Here is a 25,089-nt window from a genome sequence, read left to right on the forward strand (position 1 = left end):
GTGGAACCTGCTGAGGCTTGCATTTTGATTGGGCTAGAAATGGGGAAGGGGTGTGGCCAGCCTTGAAGGTGATGGGGCCTGGTCTGCCTTCTGGTGCAGGTGCAAGGCTCAAGCTGCATGAAGAGACCCAAGGAGAGACTGGAGCAGACGTGGAGGATTCCAAAAATGTGCAGCAGGTTGAGCTTCTCCTAAACCAACAGATCTAGTAAGCAGCAAAGTGTGACCATATGTAGACGCTGAGGTTCCCTGGATTTCAGGTAAGGGTTGTCAGTGATCAAGAAGATTACAGATTTCATTGATTATTATTGTCACTAGGACAATATGCCAATGGAGATGTTCCTAATATGTATGAAGATATAAAAAATCTCTAAAGTCACCATATATACTGTGAGTGCTTTTTTATTTATTAATGTGAACGTGGATATTTATTTGGGTTTATTATTATAGTTTATAATAAGCTACAATATACAATAAGAAATTATAATAATAAGAAGCCTATCCCACACCCACCTAACAACCCCATCAACTCATTCCCCACATCTATTACCTTTTGTACCACCACCCCCTCCCTTTAGAATGTAAGCTCTATGAGCAGGGCCCTTCTGTATTGTACTGTAATTGTGCTGTTCCCCCCTCCAAATTGTAAAGCGATGCATAAACTGTTGGGTCTATATAAATCGTGAATAATAATAATAATAATGAATAATAATGTTCATATTACCATGAAAGTAATATAAAAGTACACTCACAGTATATATGGTCACTTTAGCAATTTTTCACGTCTTCATGCATATTGTGATAATATCTCAAATAGCATCCTCATGTCCTAGTGACAATAATAATAGATACATACAGTATCATCGTTAGCCCTGGGCACTCAGAGAATGTACTCCAAATCTCTTATAGGGGCCCTGGATCCCAAGTGATGTGATCACTAACGCACAGCAGCATCTCTCCCCACCATTTGCCACATGTCACAAAAGTTAAACAATAAACTTTAGAGACAAGGGAAACTTCCCCCAACTCGTAAATATGTTAATGGAATGCGTCTTGTAGAACCACAACCATATTAAATGAACGCCCTGTCCCTAATTAAAGTACATGTCCTATAATGGCTTTCTGGACATGCAGGAAAAAAGGTTTCCCTAAAGTTTTTTTTAAATGTTGCCAACTATGGGGGGCCTCTGACCTGGGTATGTATCGACTTCAATAAACAAGTGAGTGGCTCTGTTTGTACACTGAAGGCGATACCTTCCCGGGTCAGAGGCCCCTCCCCTCTCCACTCCCCGAGACGGGTTCAGGGGGGCTCTTCATGGTTTATTGCACTGGGGCCCAGAAGATTCTAGTTACGCCTCTGCACTGCACAATCTCTTTTGCCATTAAGGCTGCCCATCATAGGAGGTTGCTGCAGGTACTATATGTGAGTCCTTTAGGCACCTGCCCTTTATACCTGCAGACTTTTTTTCCATATGAAATAGTCTTTTTAACCTTTTTTAACACTTTTCTGAGCACTTTTTTTGGAAGTGTGTGATTTATTCCAAATGAATGCACCAAATGGTCACTTATCTTGCATATCATCATAATTGTTTGGTCCACTTTTGTGTTTCCTATCAAGTAGAAATAATAGTCCAACTAAAATAATGTGCTTTGTATTCTGTAGTTTATTGATATACATAAAGAGTAATGACAGAGGTAAGTAAGCAAGAACATAAAGCTTCCTCTGATATTGGTGCCCAGATTTCTTGAAAGGTTTCATCAAAGGCAAAACAGTTGCGTTAACTGCTTTACAATTTTTACTTTATTTGTTGTTTAATGCTTACACAGACCTTATTTGCTTTTTTATTCTGCATCTATATATGACTAAAAAGTAAGAAGATAATTAGACATTAGAATGGGACACGTTCAGAATATTTAGCATTATATCGCTGCCTTGCCTCTCTGTCTTCTCATTGATTTTCTCATCTCCTTCTTACTCTGCCTCTGGAAGAGGATTGGCTCCACTGCTGCTGATTCTGTTGTTGTTGTTGTTGCTGCTGTTCAAGTTCAGCAGACCCGACTGGCTGGCAGGTAGCAGCAGAACAGCCACATCTAATCACTTCTTTGTAATAGTATTTTTTAGATTTTCCATTGGCACATGGAAGCAGAACCATTTTATCTACCGCCTCAAGTTCTGTACAGCAGCTACATTTGTGATCCATACCTTGAGATTCCATGGAATAGCTGAGAAAAAGCAAAAACACATTGTAAAGGTATAACAATATCTCTTTTTTCAAACATTACTAAAGTGCACAAACAACTGCTTTATATGGTATCTTATTATGTAAATCAACACGTTTCAGTAAAATTTTCATATATTCCTATTTTGTCCAAACAAATCCTTTATGGCCAGAACACTGATTTATTGCTGGTTTGTGTTTTTGCTCCCTACTAGTGAATCAAGCTGCTCATATTTATTTGCCAGAAAATAAATTAGCAGAAAAAAATAGAGAGATGTCACACCAAAGGATAGCATGAAAACCTGAACCCTGAAGAATTTTTTTTTTTTTTTTAATTTCTGAGATGATCAAGATGAAATTAAATAACTACACATAAAGCAGAAGGTTCTGTTAAACCAATGCAGGTGCAGTTCGCTCTGCACTCCTGTGACCCATTATTAGCTGACAGTGGGCTAAAGTCCCCTGTCAGCTGACGTCACTCAGCAGGTCCAGCCTTGCGAAAGATCCCAAGCATATCCACCCAGATTCCTGGACCAGCATCTGTCTCAGCCTCCCAGTGATCCACTGGGAGCCTGAACCAACCCCTCCTGCCCATTCCACAATCCAGTGCTCCAGTGAACACTGGAGGGATAGAGCAGAGAGCCAGTGAGGGTACAGATGCAGCATCGAATCAATGCTGCATCCAACCAGATGAGTATAAATGTTTGTTTTCTTTTCAATCCATACTTATTTTTTAACACTGCCAGTGGGCCTTGAGGCCAAGGTGGAACTTTACATGTTTAATCTATATTATTGTTTTTGTTAATCCAGGAACATATTGTTGAGTAATATATGCAAGGTTAGATATCCAAGTCACAACAGGGATTTTTTTATGATTTAATAAATGCTTTAACGTACGTTTTCATTATCAATTAGAGAATATTGTTGATAGTCCATCAAATGTGACTATTTGTTGTGTGTGTCTATCCGGTTCCCACCCAGCACACGCCGATGTACGTCGGCAGAATGGCATGGGCAGGCATATTGGCGTACAGGTACGTCCAATCTTTAATGCCGCCCTGCCATCGCAAGAGCGCCACTGGTGGCGTGCTCGCGTGCTGTGCTTGTCGGGACCCCCGTGAGTGCGGTCGCGGGTCCCGCAGACTCAATCGCCGTGGGCATACCCGTGATCGTCTCTTGGGGCGTCTGAACGAGGAAATGCCGTTGTAAACAGCTTTTCCCCATTCTGCCTAGCAACTAGTGATGCTGATCTCTGCTCCATGTGATTGGAGCAGAGATCAGTGTTCACTAAATTAATGCCCAGCCCCCAACAGTTAGTAACATACCCCCAGGAACACTTAACCCCTACACTGCCAACCACTGGTTAACCCCTTCACTGCCAGTGTCATTTACACAGGAATCACTGCATTTATATAGCAGTGATTGCTGTATAAATGACAATGGTCCCAAAAATGTGTCATACATGTCTGATGTGTCCGCCATAATGTCGCAGTCACAATAAAAATCGCTGATCGCCGCCATTAGTAATAAAAAAATATTAATAAAAATGCCATAAAACCATCCCCTATTTTGTAAACACTATAAATTTTACGTAAACCAATCAATAATCGCTTATTGTGATTTTTTTTACCAAAAATATGTAGAAGAATACGTATCGGCCTAAACTGAGGGAAAAAAATGTTTTTTTATGTATTTTTTGGGGGGTATTTATTATAACAAAAAGTTAAAAATAATGCGTTTTTTTCAAAATTGTCACTCTATTTTTGTTTATAACGCAAAAAATAAAAACCACAGGGGTGATCAAATACCACCAAAAGAAAGCTCTATTTATGGGGAAAAAAGGACGTCAATTTTGTTTGGAAGCCACGTCGCACGACCGCACAATTGTCAGTTAAAACGACGCAGTGCTGGATCGCAAAAAGTGGTCTGGTCTTTGACCAGCAAAATGGTCCGGGGCTGAAGTGGCTATTTAGGGAGCTATAGACCTCTTAAAACTCATTTCATAATGCTTTTTTTTCAATAACAAGTCACATGACTTACATTGATGTTCCCATACAAGGTCCTCCACAGTGGGTCATCTCCATTTCAAATTCACAATCGTCATCTTTAAAGACTTGCAATGTCTTGCGAACGCTACAATCCTCAGTGACTGTCTTCTCTACAACCTTAATCTCTGTAACTGTAAGAATTTGTTTAGAAATAAGATAATTGCTAAAAAAAAAAAATTCATTTTGATGTAATAAACTTTTTTTATATATATCTGTAAATATATTCTTCTATTTCAGACAAATTTTAGTACATATCCTCAAATAAGCAAAACAATCGTCTCGGGCTGTTATGAAATACTATCTCTTTTTTTTTTATTATTATTTTCAGCATGTCAGAAAATTCCAAACATTATCTTGAAACATATACAATGCAATTTATCTCATTGGTTCCCATCCTCTCCCTTCCAATAGCGAAAAAGAGGGGAGGGGGGTGGGAACCACACAAAAGGAAAAAGGGTAGGAGAAAAAGGAAAAGAAGAAAAAAAAGAGTGAAAGAGGGGAAAAAAAATTCAAAGGAAGAAAAAGAAGGGGGAGGTTGGGGACCAACGACAAATGTAAATATTGAACTATCGAGGAGGTACAAAAAATATAAGGTAAATCAATATTAATTAATACGTCATACTCTGATTTACCATCAGGCTCTAATATTATTTAATAATATACTTTAGTGTCCTTAAATTCAAACCATTTTGCCCATGTCTTAATATATTTCCTGGTGGGCCCTTTATTTTTACAGGTTATTTCTTCCATTAGGCGAAGCTCGTTAGCCCTTCGTAGCCACTGTGAGATAGTAGGTATTAAACTTTTTCTCCAGTATAGTGGAATCAAAGATTTACAAGTGTTTAACATTTATGGGGTCATAGACATCTTGTATTGCTCTGTTGTTTCGTTCGTTCAATGAAGTAAAAACGTTAATGGTTAAAGTTTAATTACTCAGCCCAGCATCAGAAAGATCACCTTTGCCACTTCTTCCCAAAATCGGCAGATTTTAGGGCTAGTCCCAATTTTAGCTGATTTTACTTAAGAGAGACGATAATGGTCTATAAAAATATTATCTATTCTAGCATAAGAGTTATCAGTTTTAGAATAATAGTAATAGTCACGTTGCATGGAATTTAAAATTCTTCAAACATCAACTAATTAGTATTTATATAACTTTTTCTTCACCTGAGAGAGACATTTACATGAAATATTTGAACAATTTCTAGTTGTATTCATCAAGGGATCTAAGGGCATATTAACATATTAAGGGCAACATCACTGGAACTAGACGGACCTCAGCTAAGTATTAGGGGGGCTGCAGCACACAGAAGGCTTTTTATCTTAATGCATAATGCATTAAGATTAAAAAAAACTTCTGTCTTTACAACCACTTTAACTAACATGAATTTAAATAGGATTATGTTCCATTCCAAATCTTTTGGAGACACCTTTTAAGAACAATATTTCCCCCCCTCCCCTTTCTCTTATTGAACTGATCCCCATTCCCCCTATGGATCCATTCACAGAACAATAACTCTCTTTTCCTGCTGACCCATACACTATAGCACATATGCAAGGTTACATGTTCTATCACATTTCAGTCATTAATTCAACTAGGAAATTAGTTTTAAGACGTCAAATTTATATATACCAGCAAAATGTACTTTCTAGAAAGGGTAAGGTTGGGGATATGACAAACAGAAATCTCTTAGTGGGCACTATATGCAGTAGAGGAGTATGCTGAATATGACAGAGGGTAGTATGTGCAGAACAGCAGTGCAGAAGTTATGACAGAAGTCAGTATGCACAGAAAAGGACCACAGGCTGTATAACGGGAGGAGATTTGTGCAGGGCATGAGTAACCTGGGTTTGCCAGGGGTAAATATATGCAGGAGGAAAGTGCACATTGTAAGACATCTAGCAGTATGTACAAAAGAATGCAAAAGGTATTTACGGGGGGTTGGACGTAGTACAGAGGGTATGGAAGGGTATTGAAATAGGCAGTATGTAAAAAATAATGATTACTCTTTTCTTTAGCAACAAAATACATAAAAAATATGGTCATAGCCATACAGGTGAATGAAGCAGATCACACCCATAAGGGTGGGTTTAGCGCATCTGGGACAGCTGATCACTGAGCGGTTAATGCACATACACTGTAGACTGGTCACTGAGGCGTTAATGTACATAGACTGAAAATGGTGCACTGTTGGGTCCATGCTCACACCCTGCTGGTGTAAAGCAGCTAAACAGTTCTGTATATTGGAGGGATTACTAAGTGTTGGTATGGATACTAGGAATTGATGTATTTGCTGGGGCCAGGAGAAAGACAGAAAGACCAAAGGCTGTCCTAACATACATAAACACAAATCTGGACTACATACACACTGCAGGTACTGAGAAGCAATTATACAACTTCTAAAGGGGCTAAGGGGGGGGGGGGGGGGGCAGATTGCTTTTGATTTGAGCTTCACTTTGGGTGCTGATCCAGCCGATTGTGTACCTGGGCAGTGTGCAATGTGCCTAGGGAGGACATGGACAGTGCTCAATATGATATTTGTGTGCTGGCAGTATATGGCTGCAGAGTGAGGGAAGGAAACTGAAGATTGGGGGTTCTGGAGGGAGGATACCGGGGCAAGGCTAACTAATATGTGTGTGTGGGCTGGAGCAGGGATCACACTGGGATAAGCCCAGTGTGTGTACTGGAGTAGGGGTCTTACTAGTATATGACTAATTAGTATAATAGAGGTGTGATGTTACCAGGGAAGGACCAGGAAGAGGCTAATTTGCATACAGGGAATATAAAATTAGAACTTATACAATAAATAAAAAGGATTCATATGGGCATTTCTGGCATACCTGTTTTAGGTGTACAAGTCTGACAGCATCCATCCTCATCAGATGTAACTGTGCCCTAATGAAAAGACATGATTGCTTATTAAAAAAGATGCACAATAAGCAAACACTAGTTCCAATAACCAACAATCAGAATTTACTCTGCTCAGATCAGACCAGGACAAAGCTGAAATCTGATGGGTTGATGCGAGTTACTGGTCTAAAGTATTATTTGCAGTTAAGAGTAAGTTTATTAAAGTGGTAATAAACCCCAAAAAGGGCCCCTGCAGGATCGCATTTTAGCACATTATGACAGACTTACCTTAAAACATAGCCCTCCAGCAGCATGCTGTCATCACTGACAGGGTTTCCATTGTCATCTGGTCTTCCTTCTGGGTTCAAGAGCTCCAGCCGTTGACTAAGCTGCAATGACATCACTCCTGCACATGCACACGGTAGTAATAGCCGCGGCACAGCTCTTTCAATGGATGACATGCGTCTATTGAGAGCGCACTGCACATGCGCCGGTGGCGTCACGGCTACTACTAAATTATATATCTCCTAAACGGTGCACATTTAGGAGATACTTACTGCACTTACAGGTGAGCCTTATTATAGGCTTACCTGTAGGTATAAATAAAAAAGCAAAATTAAACCACCTCATCCATTCTTTTCTTAACAGTTTGTTTTTAATGCATTTAAAATTAAATTAACCTAAGCTAAAGATGACATCACACATAATGGAAGTGTCCTTGGGAAAAATAGTCATATAGTATTTAGGGCTGGTGTACATGGGCCACTGGAAAGTATCTGTGAAGCGGGTGGATTTCAAGATGATAGAGATATGTAGCTAGCAGGTGGTACCTGCTTTTAGAAATATGTGATGTAGCACCACATGATCCAGAGCACAACATTCACATTTACTTGGAAATGCAACTTCTGACTCTTCTAGTTTTAAGTAGTAAAAGAATAAGCAGGTCCTGTAAACTGTAGTGATTTGTACAGGCATGGTTGTGATCTTACTTAGCAAATAACCACATTCTCTGTGCATGCTTGTTTTAAGCAAAGGACAGCTGATATATGATGCATAGCATGAAACATGTATAGAAGAATAGTATCGAGGGTATGACAGGGTGCAAAACTGTTGATTTTTTCCTACACAAATGATAGTTACTGATCTTTCCATAATTAGCAACAAAATACCTAAAAAATATGGCCATCGCATTATAGGTGAATGAAGCGGATCACACACACAAGGTTACTGAAGGGTTAACTCTTCTAAGCTGGGGGTAGGTTTAATGTATCTGGGACAGCTCTAAATGTTCTTCAAGAATTGCATATTTTTCCATCCATCCACAGATGGAAACATTATAAATAGTGTGTTTCATCGATTAGTAAAGACATTGTGGACTTACAGCTTTGTTATACTGTGTAATGCATCTCTGTGTACAATATTTGTTGTTGATCAAGGAATGTACAGTCCTCTTTTGCATCAGTAGGCTAATAAAAAGTTTGCTTTGTTTTGGAACTTATCTTACAAACACTTATCAGTTGGCATTTTTATGATTTTATATATGCTCATTGCATAATAATCAATGGATACCCTTATCAGTCTAATAGCACCTACAGTACATATGTTTCCAGACTTGAGTTGGGAAGTAAACGTCAGCCCAACAACAGTAAATTATTGAAAAAGAATCCAAAAAGTACCTCTTCACATTTGGAAATATCCAGCTCTTGGCAAACTTTCTTCACTTTAGTTAAAACAGGGTTGCCGTCTTCATCTTCATCACACTCATAGTAGACACAAGTGCTGCCCTCAGGACGATAAGTATCTCCAATCTACAAATGAACAAAACGTCATGCTTTCATACAATTACTTCCAGTGATGCCATTTGTTTTTCCTAACTGGAAGCATAAAGAAAACTGGCATGGAAGATACTGACACTAAACATTGTTGTCTTTGTAAGTAATGTACCTCAACAACTTGTGTCTGTTGTTCTCCACTATGCATCTATTATGGCTGGCAAAAGTTCAAAAGAACATATTTTACATTTTTGTGAACACAGTTTTAGCAATTACTGCTGTCTATATCTTAAAGTAACTTTTAATTTGACTTTCTCATTTTTACATGCTTCCATATTTTTGATATTGCATACAATGTAAAGATTTGCAGATTAGTAGCTATTCCTTTAATAGATTCATCCCACAGGCCTGGCCTGTTTTGTGAAAAGTAGCGATAAAACACAACCATTGTGTAGAACTCTGAAGCAGAAAGCAGGGTGGGTGTATGAAATAAGCAAATATAGCTGCATCTATGCTCTTAATGATGCACTATGCGTAGAAACAAGAGGTTTACAATATTAGCACAGACTATACGTCAAGCTAATCTCTTTTACATGTCTGCAATTTGTAAGTAGTATATATGCCCGTTAGGATAACATTCCAGGAACTTATTTTTTGTATTCAGACTTACGTTAATCCTAACTTCATCATCTTCTTCCTTGTCTTCTCCCTTTTGTCCTTCTCCTTCTTGTCCTTCCTGTCCTTCTTTTCCTTCCTGTTCTTCTTCTCCCTGTCCTTCTTTTCCTTTTTGTCCTTCCTTTCCTTTCTGTCCTTCATCTCCTTCTTTTTCTTCTTGTCCTTCTTTTCCTTTCTGTCCTTCCTCTCCCTCTTTTCCTTCTTCCCCTTCTTTTCCTTTCTGGCCTTCTTTTCCTTTCTGTGCTTCCTTTCCTTTCTCTCCTTCATCTCCTTTTTCTTCTTGCCCTTCTTTTCCTTTCTGTCCTTCTTTTCCTTTCTGTCCTTCCTTTCCTTTCTCTCCTTCTTTTCCTTTCTGTCCTTCTTTTGGTCCTTTCTCTCCTTGGATTCCTTCTCCAGACTCCTTCCCTTCAGCTTCTTTCTCTTTGTCACGCTTCTCTTTCTTCATTGTGCATTGTTTTGGTACACACTGGCCACAGCATTCTCCTTCCTTTTCAATATATCTGTATCCCTAAGGGAAACACCACAAAATGAAGGTTCAGTTAGAACAAGCAAACTACTTTCCAACATTGAATCAATAGTTTTCTAGGCACAATGTATATCTAAAGCATTAAGAGTTCATTTTACTTAATGTTGTAACACCTTCTCTACCTACCATGCCCCTGGTTAGGTGTGCTGTTAACAATGTAATGTAGTCCAAGAACAATTTATGAAAATGTCTGTCAGTGACTCACCTGGTAATCATATCCTGCTCGTTAACAAGCCCTGCTGGTTATTTAAGCTGTATGGATTAGATCTCCTGTGCCTTTACCTTGGTAAACATATCTAAAGACTCTGCTGTGTTCCTCTTGAAGACTTGCCTTGCCTGGCTGACATCCCTTCTGGGTCCTGATCCTGTCTGCTGCTCTGACTACGCTGAGCTCTGGCTCCTTGATTTCCTGGCTTGTTTTGACTATCCGATTTGGTTACTGAGCCCTGGCTATGTTTTGACTACGTTTACTATTTGTATCATTTTTACCACAATAATAAATGGTGTGATTTTTTCATGCATTCTCTGTCTTCATCTGATTAATGGTACCTAAAAGTTGCACCTGTTTATTTGCATTTGTCTGTTATCTACATTCATTCAAAGTCCAGAATTTATAAAGCTTGTCTGAGCATTTTAAAAATCTGTAGATGGGGAGCTGTAGTTTCACTGTGTAGAGCCCAGGGAGGAGAGCTGAGAGCTGATTAGAGGGAAAGAACACACCCCCTTCACACAGCACACAGTAACAGAGATCAGGCTGTGAATCACAGGCTGTGTACTGGAGCTCTCTCCCCTGTCGCCTTTCTTTCTCTTGGTGACAGGATAGCAGAGGAAAGAGGCAGCCAACAGAAATTACATGTAGTGCTCTGGATTGAGACAAGTACACTATTATATTCTTTGGTTATATTTCATGTCTAAGGTTTACAATCACTTTAAGCTGCAATTATTGACAACCTACCTCTTCACAGGTCTTATCACATTTAATCTCCTCACATTTGACAGCATAAAAGCCAGATTCATCAACTTCATCCTTGGCACACTCGCATTTCTGGCATGAATTCTTGGGTTGTGGGATGAGAGAACCACGCTAGGAAAAGATTGATGAAAGAAAAATAAAACAATGGTCATATTATGTCTTAATTTATTTCAGGTGTTTTGTTGTTCTTTATAAAGAGCACTGGGGATCCATTATCAAAGTGGTTAATATTATGCTGCCCCACAGCATCTAATTGCATAACTCATTCTATATTTTCAAACTGGATGACTGCTATGGCAGTTGCCATTTCAAAAGCCTAAAGAACCCAATATATAATATAAATATGATTTTCCACTGCAAGTAGGTATACCTTTTTTCCCCACTGCATAGTCTCCATACTGGTGTATATGTTTAAAAAACAGCATCTCATAATAATCCATTGAATATACACTTTATTTTCCAATAGCAAGACTTTTGTACATTATGTCCATGTACTTTAAAAAATGCCCCACGTACCACCTTCTTAGTATGGACATGTTAGCACTCTCTTCCTATAAGTCTTCTGCTAGAATGCAATAAGTTTTTCTAAGGGGGTGGTGGCCCTTGGACTTTAGTTTGATCATATCAATGTGGTTTTTATTATTGTTGCATTTCATTGATGGCGTACTTTGTACTTTTTTCTGTAGGCATTTGGCATATTTCTAACAAGGGATATTTTCATAAAGTGATTACATGTGTGTATTCTAACGCGTACCTCAAAAAAATTAAAATAAATAAATAAATAAATACAAAAGTCCCACTACCTCCTGGTAATATACCCCACCTATGGTCACCAAACTCCATTCCTCTGAACTATGCACATTCCTGACAACCTATATCTAAAGGAAACAATGGGTGGATGCTAATTCTTCTATTCTCATGCAGTTTTCATTGGGTATATAATAAGAGAATTAGGGGCCATAAAGCAAGGTTAGAATGTCCTCATTTTAATCTAATGGGCAGCATTTTTCAAACCACTTCCTCTTAGCCCAGGTTGTCTTGGACCTGCCCTGAGCCTGTGTCTGGACAGTGAAAGGAGAAGCAGCACAGTGATGAGCTAATCTGTCTGCTACTCTGCTTTCTCCAGCTATCAGTATGCTTCTTGTCAGCAAATTAACTTATCAACTTCTTGTGCTGTTTCATCCAAATCCACAATGTAAGTACTTACACTGACTGCTTACGGAAAATGTAATGATTTATTAATGATTACTGAGCTGCCTTAATGTGTGCCTTTTTCCTCTGTCTAGAGTTTAGCTTTAAACAAAATAAATGTATTAAAACAAAATAAAATGAATACCTGATATATTACATTATCCACTACGCAAACAGAATCGGGCTCTGCAAAAAAAAAAAAAAAAAATAGTACAATGTATTTCTTATGATTAACTCTCCATGCTATATAGCTTATATTTCTACTTTGGTTTTTATAGAGAAATAATGATGGGCTTTTTCAAAATATAATCTAGTGTCTAATAAAGATTGAAGACATTATACAAATATCTTATCTCGTATCAAATATCACAACTATGTAAAACAAAAATGTTACTGCTGAAATCTTTATCCTTAATTCTTATCTCACTCAATAAAAAAAAATGTGTTAAAAAAGAAAAACTAGAAGAAGACCCCTACCACAAGTGATGTTGGCACAGCAAGAACCTGGAGTCCAGCGAGATACGACACGATGCCCTGTTCCACAATTTGGCATCAGGCACTGACAAGGTTCACACCCTGCAGAATATTATTAAAATGTAAAAAATTGATTTTCACTAATAACACATAATAAGCAAATCCTGTATTATTTATGTCCTTGTTTGGCTTATGTGGCGGTTGCTACATTCTCAGAAAAACTGTACCTTATAGTTATCTCACTTTAAAAGTTGCAGTGATACTTCTGTTGTAGACCACTATTGTGTCTGGAATACAGTGGAACCTTGGATTACGAGCATAATCCGTTCCAGGAGAATGCTTGTAATCTAAAGCACTCGCATATCAAAACCAGTTTCCCTACAGAAGTCAATGGAAACAAAGATAATTTGTTCTGCATTCACTTCTATTGCATGCAATGCCACATGTGGCCAGAGGTGAGGGGGCGCCGGAGAGCCTTGGAAATCCTCGGGGACAGTTCAGCTGAACTCAGGCTCGGGAACAAAGGAGCAGAGTATTTCTGAGTGTTTCCGAGTATTTTCAAATGATTCCGAGTATTTCCGAACGGCTCCGAACTGTTCCGAGTGCCAGGGCACCACTGGCCAAATGTGGTACTGCTCACCCCATTCGCTTAAATTCTGCTTGTTTTGTGAGACAACACGCGTAAACCAAGTCAGATATTTTTTTTAAAAGTTTCCTGTCTTTTAAAACACTTATTAACCGCGTTACTCGTTAACCAAGGTACCACTGTATGTACGTTACTGATAGATGCAAAGACAATCACATAATTATATGAGAAAACATAGAATTCACATATCTCCTAGATGAATATGTACTGAAAGATCAATTTGCAAAAGCCATTGACTGTGTGTTTTAAGCTCCTTTCACATAAAGGGACTGATCTGGTCCAGTTGTCCGTTTTTCATGCAGACAGATCAGACTATCCATTGCTCTCTATGGAGTGGACGGATGTCAATGAACATGAGTACGTTGACACCTGCCGACATTGATCCAATCCTGTCTGCTAAATGATGGATGGTGATCCGTTCCCCATCCATCTAGCGGATTGGATGTCAGTCAGATATAAATGGACAGGCAGTCCATTTCCATCTGACAGGTGATAGGTGACAGCAGGTTATGCAGAGCAGACATGTCATCAGCCTGCTCAGCAGGTATCAGCGGAGAGGTTCACTGCTGAGCAGGCAGATCCGCTGGCGGACTCCACCAGTGTGAAAGGGGCTTTAGGCTGAAAGAAAGATTCACTAAGCTTGTTTTATTAAAGGGACAAAGACCATTCATTTAGTAAAGTATATGTTCAATTATCTTAGTGAATGAACTGAAGTTGTGTTCACATCAGTCCCTCAATCATGTACAAGAAAAAAAATCATACGCCTGATTGAGTATTCCAGGTAAAGCACATCTTCTCCTTATTCACTTTGCTATGCTTCAAGCCCTTTGGTTTTAACAGTATACCTCTGTATTTATTTGTTTAGCCATATTTAGTAAAGTAAAATCATTTCTGTAAATGAAAAAAATGTCCCTCAGCAGGTTTAAGTTATAATATACTAGTATGCACTGCATACCGGTACATTATGATTTTTTTTTCTTTTTGGGAGGGTACATGTGATCGGCACAGGGCCAATCAGCATTGTCCAGGCAGAGTGTCAGGAGTCATGCAGTCTCATATGACAGTCAGTGCAGAATGAAAACTCCCCCTACAAGCTTTAACCACTGATAGAAGTCACAAGACTGCTATATATACTGCTGATGAGAAAAGGTAATTAGCAGTTTATATTTACTAAAATATTTGCTTTTCCATGTTCTGTGTACCAGATATAGTGAATGCAGGGTCCTGGGTTTAGTAACACTTTAAGTTTACCACCACCTATAACATAATATTAAGAGATTATGAGGAGATTGCATGAAATGGAAGCATGGATCATACTTACCAATTTCCCAAGAAATACTTGGTTCATCTGTTGTTGTTGTTATTTGACCTTCACCTTCTGCTGGGGGCGGTGGCGTTTTGCGTGGCCGTCTGGTAAATGGGGGTTTAGTATAGTGGGCATCCAGTATGAGGGTATCAAGTCCTTTGGTGGGAGAAGGTTCTCCTGAGTCAGGTTCTGTTGTTGGTCCACAGTCACCTACATACCATTCCATTTGACATGATAAGCCGCAAACTGCATGGAATTTACAGCCAGCCTTGTCTAATTTAGTGTAGATGATTTCACCTAGATAATAGAAAGAAAGGACTCATAAGGCAAGTCATACTCTCACATTTTTTCATTTTATCTACAGATAAAAAGGATGCACGTTTCTACACAGGACAAGTACCCTTGAAGAGAAACTGTAGTTTCATGTCAGTAAATAACAGTTTTTATAATTGTAAAGTTTACTTACCGTGTATGTAAACCGACAAACAAAAAGTTATTGAATTACAGCTCATAAGTTCTTAGATGTGGTGCCTGCAACAGTTTTATTTTTTCAAAAAAAAAAATCCCTTTATTTCCATCTTATGGTCCTGTTAGTAGCACATTCCCTGTCCTAGTATGTGAATGCTCTTATCTATGGAGGAGTAATGTTGACACTCTAAAGCTGGCCATACATGTGTCAGTTTTTTGTTTTCATTTAATCAGTAGTTTGAAAAAAAAACTGACCTGATTACCTCAACCACACATTCGTGATAGATGGCTCCCCTGTAGGCTCTTCAGCAATGTCTCCTCTCTCTGGAGAGAGGAGACATTGCTGGAAGAGCCAGCAGAGGAGCCTCTTCTTTTTACTTTATGATATATACCACTGTTGGAGATAACCTCCAACAGTGGGATATATCATATCATATACCATATATTTGTGGTTGAACTGGATGAACTTGTGTCTTTTTTCAACCTAACTATGTAACTATGTAACCTGAAGAGGATTACTGCCATGGCTGTGAGGAATATCATATCATTGGATAGCCCGCTGTAGGAGAGAGTATCCCTTTATTGGATGAGCTCATGGAGGCGCATCCCTTGGTTGAGTGATCACCCTGTGTTACCCTTTTTGATCTCTATAACTTGAGATCCAACAACTCTGGTAAGCAGCGCTGATTGACTGTTTTTCATGAAAAGAACAACAGAGTGATCCTTTGAATGTCCTTCAACGTTATTACTTTGCCTTAATCACATGTTTTTTTTATCACAGTTGTTCCAATACCCTTTTTATTTAGGGAGGTATGTTGTTTAGTTGCGCACTTTTTCTGTTACACATATTTATTAGCTAAATATTCAGGCTATTTTTTAGTTGCTGCACCAGTTTGTCATTATATATATATATTTGGGTTAGTGCAGATATTCTGCTATTCACATAGATGAAATGGTTCTGGTCTCTGCTTAAAATTGACTAAATTCCACAAATGGCTTTGTTTTCAGAAATTCATAATATTTGGGGAGTTTAATAGAAAAACAAATGCTGATTTTTAATATGTGATATGAAAAATATAAAAATTGGCCTGGATGGCAAGTGGTTAAGGCAAACCTTAAAGGTATTGTATTGTATGTTATACTTACCTGTTTTGTGCAATTCTTTTGCACAGAGCAGCCCCAATTCTTCCCTTCTGGGGTCCTCCGCTGGTGTTTTTGACTCCTTCCCCCTGCCAAGTGCCACCATAGCAAGTCACTAGTTATGGGGGCACTTGTACAGGCTTGATCCAGAGCTATGCTCTGTTTGTCCATAAACACAAACAGCATAACTCAACCCTACCCCCTTTCTTTCTTCACAGGCGGTGATTGACAGCAGCAGGAGCCAATGGAAGCCTCCCACTGCAGCATTAATGGCCAGTGAGGAAAGAGAGAAGAAAAAGAGTCGCTACTCTCGGGCATAACCCTGGATCAAGATCAGTCTCAAGTATAAGGAGGGGCTGGGGGGAGATACAGACAAAAGTTTTTTTTACCTTAAAGCATAGAATGCAACCACTTTAAAGGAAAGAGAAACATGGAAGATGACATTGCCGATCTCTTTATGAGAATGTTGGCTGCTTTGCTAACCCACTATCTTCTCTACTTTCTAATTAGAAAAAACATGAAAAAGTATGCAGATCAGGAATGTCCTTAACTATATACTTGTTCTGAGTCCATGACTTAAATTATTGGGATCGGGTTAGCATTAAAGCAAGGCAACTAGCATTTGCAGAATTTTGATTTCTTTTCAATTTAAATTAAGGTAAACATTCCAAGATACAAACAGCTACCAAGTAACATTTGTTATTTTGATCATTGCAGGTCATCCAATTCAAGATTTTCACTAAAGGAAATAAACTTGTGCATAGTTTTACTGGTAAAGACAAGGTAACTCTTACCTGGATTGTAAAATTCAGTTCTTATCTTGCAGAAACAGACCACTGCGCTGCCAGAAGTTGATGGAGATCCAGGAGACGAGGGAGTTATTACTGCTGGTGCACTAGTTGTTGATAATGTTCCAGAAGTTGAGGCCTCAGTGCTAACTGCAGGTGAAATAGTAGGTGTTTCAGTGGAAGAAACAACAGTTGATGTTTCTCCAGGAGAGGGTTCAGTTGATATGATACCAGGAGTACCCCCTGTTGGCAAGGTTCCTGAAGGAGGAGTGGATAGCTGACCACAAGATTCAATAAATGTTATAGAGCAACATTCGTATCGTGCTGCATGGTCTACACATTGTTTGTCTTTGCCAATTTGATCCTTATTCTTACAGTGTAATCCATCCTGCACAGTACATGTTATTATCTGGGAAGTATCTTCATAACTCAAATCTCGATATGACACAGCTTTGCACTCAATTTTATTTTCTATTTCCTTTTTAGTACAAACATCAACCCCTAGGGCTTTCAGTATCTTGCTACCCTCTTTTTCTCCACCATTAACACCAGAGGTTGGTTTTTCTGTATTTATCCACTCAGTCCAGCGACATTCAGCTTGCCTTAGAATTTTGCAGCTGGAAGATGTAGTAGAAGGTAATGGTGTGCTAGGTGTAGAGGTTTCCCCTGGTTTACCGGGTTCACCTGGAGGCACTGGGTAGCGAGGTGTAGAGGTTTCGCCTGGTTTGCCTGGTTTACCTGGTTCACCTGGGGGAACTTGGTAGCCGGGTGTTGAGGTTTCACCGGGTTTACCAGGCTCTTCTGGAGGTACTGGATAGCCAGGTGTAGAGGTTTCACCTGGTTTACCAGGTTCTTCTGGAGGCACTGGATAGCCAGGTGTAGAGGTTTCGACTGGTTTACCGGGTTCACCTGGAGGCACTTCATAGCCAGGTGTAGAGGTTTCACCTGGTTTACTGGGTTCTTCTGGAGGCACTGGATAGCCTGGTGTTGAGGTGTCGCCTGGTTTACCAGGTTCACCTGGAGGTACTGGATAGCCAGGCGTAGAGGTTTCGCCTGGTTTACCGGGTTCACCTGGGGGCACTGGATAACCAGGTGTAGAGGTTTCGCCTGGTTTCCCAGGTTCACCTGGAGGCACTTTATAGCCAGGTGTAGAGGTTTCAGCTGGTTTACCGGGTTCACCTGGAGGCACTGGATAGCCAGGTGTAGAGGTTTCGCCTGGTTTACCGGGTTCACCTGGAGGCACTTTATAGCCGGGTGTAGAGGTTTCACCTGGTTTACCGGGTTCACCTGGAGGCACTGGATAGCCAGGTGTAGAGGTTTCACCTGGTTTACCAGGTTCTCCTGGAGGTACTGGATAGCCAGGTGTGGAGGTTTCGCCTGGTATACCAGGTTCACCTGGAGGTACTGGATAGCCAGGTGTAGAGCTTTCGCCTGGTTTACCAGGTTCACCTGGAGGAACTGGATAGCCTGGTGTAGAGGTTTCGCCTGGTTTACCGGGTTCACCTGGAGGCACTTCATAGCCAGGTGTAGAACTTTCTCCTGGCTTACCAGGTTCACTTGGAGGTACTGGATAGCCAGGTGTAGAGGTTTCACCTGGTTTACCGGGTTCACCTGGGGGCACTGGATAGCCAGGTGTAGATGTTTCATCTGGTTTACCGGGTTCACCTGGAGGTACTGGATAGCCAGGTGTAGAGGTTTCGTCTGGTTTACCGGGTTCACCTGGAGGTACTGGGTAGCGAGGTGTAGAGGTTTCGCCTGGTTTACCTGGTTCACCTGGGGGAACTTGGTAGCCGGGTGTTGAAGTTTCACCTGGTTTACCAGGTTCTTCTGGAGGTACTGGATAGCCAGGTGTAGAGGTTTCACCTGGTTTACTGGGTTCACCTGAGGGCACTGGAAAGCCAGGTGTTGAGGTTTCACCTGGTTTACCAGGTTCACCTGGAGGCACTGGGTAGCGAGGTGTAGAGGTTTCGCCTGGTTTACCTGGTTCACCTGGGGGAACTTGGTAGCCGGGTGTTGAAGTTTCACCTGGTTTACCAGGTTCTTCTGGAGGTACTGGATAGCCAGGTGTAGAGGTTTCACCTGGTTTACTGGGTTCACCTGGGGGCACTGGATAGCCAGGTGTTGAGGTTTCACCTGGTTTACCAGGTTCTTCTGGAGGCACTGGATAGCCAGGTGTAGAGGTTTCGCCTGGTTTACCGGGTTCACCTGGAGGCACTGGATAGCCAGGTGTAGAAGTTTCTCCTGGTGTACCGGGTTCACTTGGAGGCACTGGGTAGCCAGGTGTAGAGGTTTCACCTGGTTTACCGGGTTCACCTGGGGGCACTGGAAAGCCAGGTGTAGATGTTTCGTCTGGTTTACCGGGTTCACCTGGAGGTACTGGATAGCCAGGTGTAGAGGTTTCCCCTGGTTTACCGGGTTCACCTGGAGGCACTGGGTAGCGAGGTGTAGAGGTTTCGCCTGGTTTACCTGGTTCACCTGGGGGAACTTGGTAGCCGGGTGTTGAGGTTTCACCTGGTTTACCAGGTTCTTCTGGAGGTACTGGATAGCCAGGTGTAGAGGTTTCACCTGGTTTACTGGGTTCACCTGGGGGCACTGGATAGCCAGGTGTTGAGGTTTCTCCTGGTTTACCAGGTTCTTCTGGGGGCACTGGATAGCCAGGTGTAGAGGTTTCGCCTGGTTTACCGGGTTCACCTGGAGGCACTTCATAGCCAGGTGTAGAACTTTCTCCTGGCTTACCAGGTTCACTTGGAGGTACTGGATAGCCAGGTGTAGAGGTTTCACCTGGTTTACCGGGTTCACCTGGGGGCACTGGATAGCCAGGTGTAGATGTTTCGTCTGGTTTACTGGGTTCACCTGGAGGTACTGGATAGCCAGATGTAGAGGTTTCCCCTGGTTTACCGGGTTCACCTGGAGGCACTGGGTAGCGAGGTGTAGAGGTTTCACCTGGTTTACCTGGTTCACCTGGGGGAACTTGGTAGCCAGGTGTTGAGGTTTCACCTGGTTTACCAGGTTCTTCTGGAGGTACTGGATAGCCAGGTGTAGAGGTTTCACCTGGTTTACTGGGTTCACCTGGGGGCACTGGATAGCCAGGTGTTGAGGTTTCACCTGGTTTACCAGGTTCTTCTGGAGGCACTGGATAGCCAGGTGTAGAGGTTTCGCCTGGTTTACCGGGTTCACCTGGAGGCACTGGATAGCCAGGTGTAGAAGTTTCTCCTGGTGTACCGGGTTCACTTGGAGGCACTGGGTAGCCAGGTGTAGAGGTTTCACCTGGTTTACCGGGTTCACCTGGAGGCACTTCATAGCCAGGTGTAGAACTTTCTCCTGGCTTACCAGGTTCACTTGGAGGTACTGGATAGCCAGGTGTAGAGGTTTCACCTGGTTTACCGGGTTCACCTGGGGACACTGGATAGCCAGGTGTAGATGTTTCGTCTGGTTTACCGGGTTCACCTGGAGGTACTGGATAGCCAGGTGTAGATGTTTCGTCTGGTTTACCGGGTTCACCTGGAGGCACTGGGTAGCGAGGTGTAGAGGTTTCGCCTGGTTTACCTGGTTCACCTGGGGGAACTTGGTAGCCGGGTGTTGAGGTTTCACCTGGTTTACCAGGTTCTTCTGGAGGTACTGGATAGCCAGGTGTAGAGGTTTCACCTGGTTTACTGGGTTCACCTGGGGGCACTGGATAGCCAGGTGTTGAGGTTTCACCTGGTTTACCAGGTTCTTCTGGAGGCACTGGATAGCCAGGTGTAGAGGTTTCGCCTGGTTTACCGGGTTCACCTGGAGGCACTGGATAGCCAGGTGTAGAAGTTTCTCCTGGTGTACCGGGTTCACTTGGAGGCACTGGGTAGCCAGGTGTAGAGGTTTCACCTGGTTTACCGGGTTCACCTGGGGGCACTGGATAGCCAGGTGTGGAAGTTTCACCTGGCTTACCGGGTTCACCTGGGGGCACTTTATAGCCAGGTGTAGAGGTTTCACCTGGTTTACCGGGTTCACCTGGAGGCACTGGGTAGCCAGGTGTAGAGGTTTCACCTGGTTTACCAGGTTCACCTGGGGGCACTAGATAGCCAGGTGTAGAGGTTTCGCCTGGTTTACCGGGTTCACCTGGAGGCACTGGATAGCCAGGTGTAGAGGTTTCACCTGGTTTACCAGGTTCTCCTGAAGGCACTGGATAGCCAGGTGTAGAAGTTTCTTCTGGTTTACCGGGTTCACTTGGAGGCACTGGGTAGCCAGGTGTAGAGGTTTCACTTGGTTTACCGGGTTCACCTGGGGGCACTGGATAGCTAGGTGTTGAGGTTTCACCTGGTTTACCGGGTTCACCTGGAGGCACTTTATAGCCAGGTGTAGAGGTTTCACCTGGTTTACCGGGTTCACCTGGAGGCACTGGATAGCCAGGTGTAGAGGTTTCCCCTGGTTTACCGGGTTCACCTGAAGGCACTGGATAGCCAGGTGTAGAGGTTTCGCCTGGTTTACCGGGCTCACCTGGAGGCACTGGAACACCAGGCTCTGTTACAGATTTTGTTACTGGAGCTTGCGTTATTTCACCTGACCAGGGTGTTGTTGTAGTTGAGGATGTTTTACCGCAGGATTCAACAAATTTCTTAGAACAGCACTCCATTCTTATTGCATAATCATAGCACGGTTTATCTTTTTGATCTTTGTTCTGACACACTAATCCATCTTTGACATTGCATATTGCTACCTGGTCAATGTCATTAAAGCTCAATTCTGGATGATTTGCAGCTATACACTTAATATCATTCTCAACTTCTTCCTTCTTACAAACTTCTATTCCGTTTTCTTTTAGATTAAAAGAGTTCTCATTTTCTCCTCCATCAATGTCTGAGGAAGGTTTATTTTCATTAAATGTTTTTGTCCAGTGACATTCCTCTTTTCTGAGTTTACTGCAATCTTCTTGAAATGCTGAGGTTATTGTAACGGTGGAAGTCTGTGGTTTTTTTGTGGGTTCTCCTCCAGTAGTTGTTGAAACTGTTGAAGTATCCACACTAGATGAAGTTGGTGTTTTACCTTGTTCACAGATTTCTGAACAACATTCATACCTTACTCTGTAATTGTAACACTTATGTTTTGTTGGTTGGTCTTTATTAAAACATGTTAATCCTTTTACCAAATCACAGGTAAATTTCTGTGTATTATCCAAAACAACCTTGCCAGTTTTATCAACAGCCTCACATTCAATTTTGTTTTCAAATTCTTCTCTTTTACATACCTCAATCCCTTTAGATTTTATATTTTTAGAGCTTTCAATATCTCCACCACTTCCTTTTCCAGTGGGAGAATGAATATCAAACCATGGGCTTAGGCGGCATTCCTTTTTTTTTATACATGCCGGTGCTGATGTAGAAGCTATAGTTGTGCCACTAATTCCTGTAGTAGGTAATGGAGTACTGGACTCGCCACAGGATTTAACAAACTTTTCAGTACAGCACTCAATTCTTATACTAAAGTCAGGGCATTTCTCTCCTGGTTGATCTTTGTTCTTACAAATCAGTCCCGTCTTTACATTGCATGTGAATTTTGTGGCAGTGTCTTGATCAGCATTACATTCAATATTATTTTCAACCTCCCCCTTTTTACATACTTCAATTTCTTTAGATTTCAAATTGTCTGAGTTCTCTATTTCACCCCCATGTACATTTTCAGATGGTGTGTGTGCATTAAACCAAGGAGTCCAACGGCATTCTGTTGCTTTAATCTTCTTACAATCTTCAGATATATGATGGCCAGGTTCAGTGATTGCAGCTGTTGGCGGACTGGGTGTTATACTTGGTAAAAGAGGCACTGTTGTATGCCCAATAACTCCAGGAGCAGATGTTACTGGTTTGCAGTATTTTGAACAACATTCAACCCTTATTCTGTAATTATGGCACTTTTCTTTACTTTTCTGATCACTATTTCTGCATGTTAGTCCCATTCCAAGGACACAAGTCATAATTTGCTGGTTATTAGCAATTGTTACTCCATTATTATCAATGCCTTCACATTCTAGTTTGTGCTCAATTTCTGGATTCCTGCACACCTCGTATCCTTTTGCTTTTATATCTTCTAGGCTTTCAGTGTCCCCTCCATTGCTTTGCCTTGTTGGTCTGTTGAGATCATACCATGGAGTCAAACGGCATTGCATTTGAATTTCACAAGCTGTTGTTGGGGAAACTGAAGGCGTAATTTCAGAAGATGATGTTTCTGGAGGTGGAACAGCTGAAGCAGTGGTTGATTTACCTGTAGTGACTGTGGGTACAGATATTCCAGATGTTGTTATTGTTGGTGTTTGTACCTTCTCACAAAACACTGCACAGCATAAAATTCTTATTCTATAATTAAAGCATTCGTCCTCTTCTTGATCTTTGTTTTCACAGCGAAGTCCATCTTTCAAGTCACAACTAAATTTCTGTTTGTTACCAGCAATGGTTGTACCTTTACTGTCTACAGCTTCACATTCTATGCTGTTTTCAACCTCACTGTCTGTACAAATAGCAATTCCCTTTGATTTTAGGTTTTCAACACTTTCAGTGTCACCTCCATCACTTTTTGAACTAGGTTCATTTTTATCAAACCAATCTGTCCAACGACATTCCATCTTAAGTGTACAAGTTGCTGTGGATGTAGGTGTTTCTTCAGAGGGTTTTGATTGATAACCCGTGGTTAATTGTGGTGGTGGTGATTGTGAAGTTCCAGGTTCTAATGGTGACCCTGGAGGAACTGTTCCTTGATGTGGGGGAACACCACCAGTAAGCGATGGTGCAGTAGTAGCAGGTATGGAGACAGGTGTTTTAATTGGTTCACAGTACTCAGCACAGCACAAAACCCTCACCCTATAGTTGTGGCATTTGTCCTTCCCAGTTTGGTCTCGATTTTCACAGTGCAAGCCTCTTCTTTGGTTGCAAGTAAACTTTTGTTGATTATTTGAGATAGCCTGACCATTAGACATTATAGCTTCACATTCAATATCTTGTTCAGTTTCTTTGACTGTGCATACCTCATTTCCCTTTGATTTTATTTCATCAATACTTTCATTTTCTCCCCCATCACTCTTTAGACTGGGCTGACTATTATCATACCATTTAGTCCAACGGCATTCCATCTTAATTGTACAGGCTGTTGTTACTCCAGAGGTTGTTGTAACTGTACCAGGAGGACCACTTGCAGAACTTGTAGCACTTGTGCTGATAGTTGTGTTAGGAATGGACACAACAGGTAAAGATGTTGGGACTTTAGCTGTTGTAACTTCAGATACGCCAACGGTGGGGGTCAAGGTTATAAGCTCAATACTCGAAGAAGAAGAAGAACATATTCGGTAGTTACAACATTCAATTCTCATTTCATAATTGTGACATATGGGTGGATTTTCACTGTTTAAACAAAGTAGGCCAGTCTTTCTGTTGCAAATGACGTTTTGTCCAAAATCTTCTATTTTTTTATCAGGATGGTCTGTTGGCCTGCATTCCACATTCCTAGGGTTTTCACATATTTGGTGACCCTGAGCTTTAATATCTTCAAATCTTTCCATATCTCCAGCTCCATTTTCAGGTTTGCTCAAGTCATACCACTGTGTCCAGGTGCACTCATAAGCTTCAACACACAGTGTAGGTGAAACTGAAAAAACATAAACATTTAACTCATGAGATCATTATAATATACTAATATTTTTATTATATATCAAATGTAACACACACATTTAATACATGTGTCTCAATGTAATTGAAGTAAATGTAAATACAGGGCAGGATAAAAACCCACCCTGATAACTTTTGTGCCCCCGTGAAATATGCATCGATGTCAGCATTTCTTAGTGCCACTTACTGTACGTCTTTTCTGATCTCACTAGATTCACGTTTTGCCAGAGCGCAAAGAGGTTATGTAAACCTACCAACCAATTCTTGTGCTTAAGGGCAGTCAGGTAGTCACTGCATATCAGACTGCCCTCCAAAATTTTATAGGCAGCTTTAATATGTGGGTTGCTTAAAGAGTGGTTATGCACATATTTATTTGTTATAGTTACGACA

At 41.1% G+C, this 25,089-nt stretch overlaps 1 protein-coding gene across 1 annotated transcript in view; it reads right to left on the reverse strand.

The window, feature by feature from the left end:
- Positions 1–1,647: 1,647 nt before the first annotated feature.
- The window catches only part of LOC143926032 (uncharacterized), a 116,252-nt gene continuing 92,810 nt past the window's right edge, over positions 1,648–25,089 (reverse strand). The window contains exons 33-42 of the mRNA XM_077450221.1: positions 17,081–24,679; positions 14,694–14,975; positions 12,730–12,828; positions 12,398–12,438; positions 11,044–11,172; positions 9,558–10,070; positions 8,792–8,923; positions 7,106–7,160; positions 4,257–4,395; positions 1,648–2,220 (exon numbers count right to left, since the gene is read on the reverse strand). Of these exons, the coding sequence (XP_077306347.1) occupies positions 1,959–2,220; positions 4,257–4,395; positions 7,106–7,160; positions 8,792–8,923; positions 9,558–10,070; positions 11,044–11,172; positions 12,398–12,438; positions 12,730–12,828; positions 14,694–14,975; positions 17,081–24,679 (9,251 nt within the window). The 3' untranslated portion in view covers positions 1,648–1,958. The remainder of the gene's footprint in view (positions 2,221–4,256; positions 4,396–7,105; positions 7,161–8,791; positions 8,924–9,557; positions 10,071–11,043; positions 11,173–12,397; positions 12,439–12,729; positions 12,829–14,693; positions 14,976–17,080; positions 24,680–25,089) is intronic.

This window comes from Lithobates pipiens, unplaced genomic scaffold (assembly GCF_037356315.1).
Source record: "Lithobates pipiens isolate NorthernLeopardFrog02 unplaced genomic scaffold, aLitPip1_a1.2 Scaffold_10, whole genome shotgun sequence".
NCBI classification, from domain to species: Eukaryota; Metazoa; Chordata; class Amphibia; order Anura; family Ranidae; genus Lithobates; species Lithobates pipiens.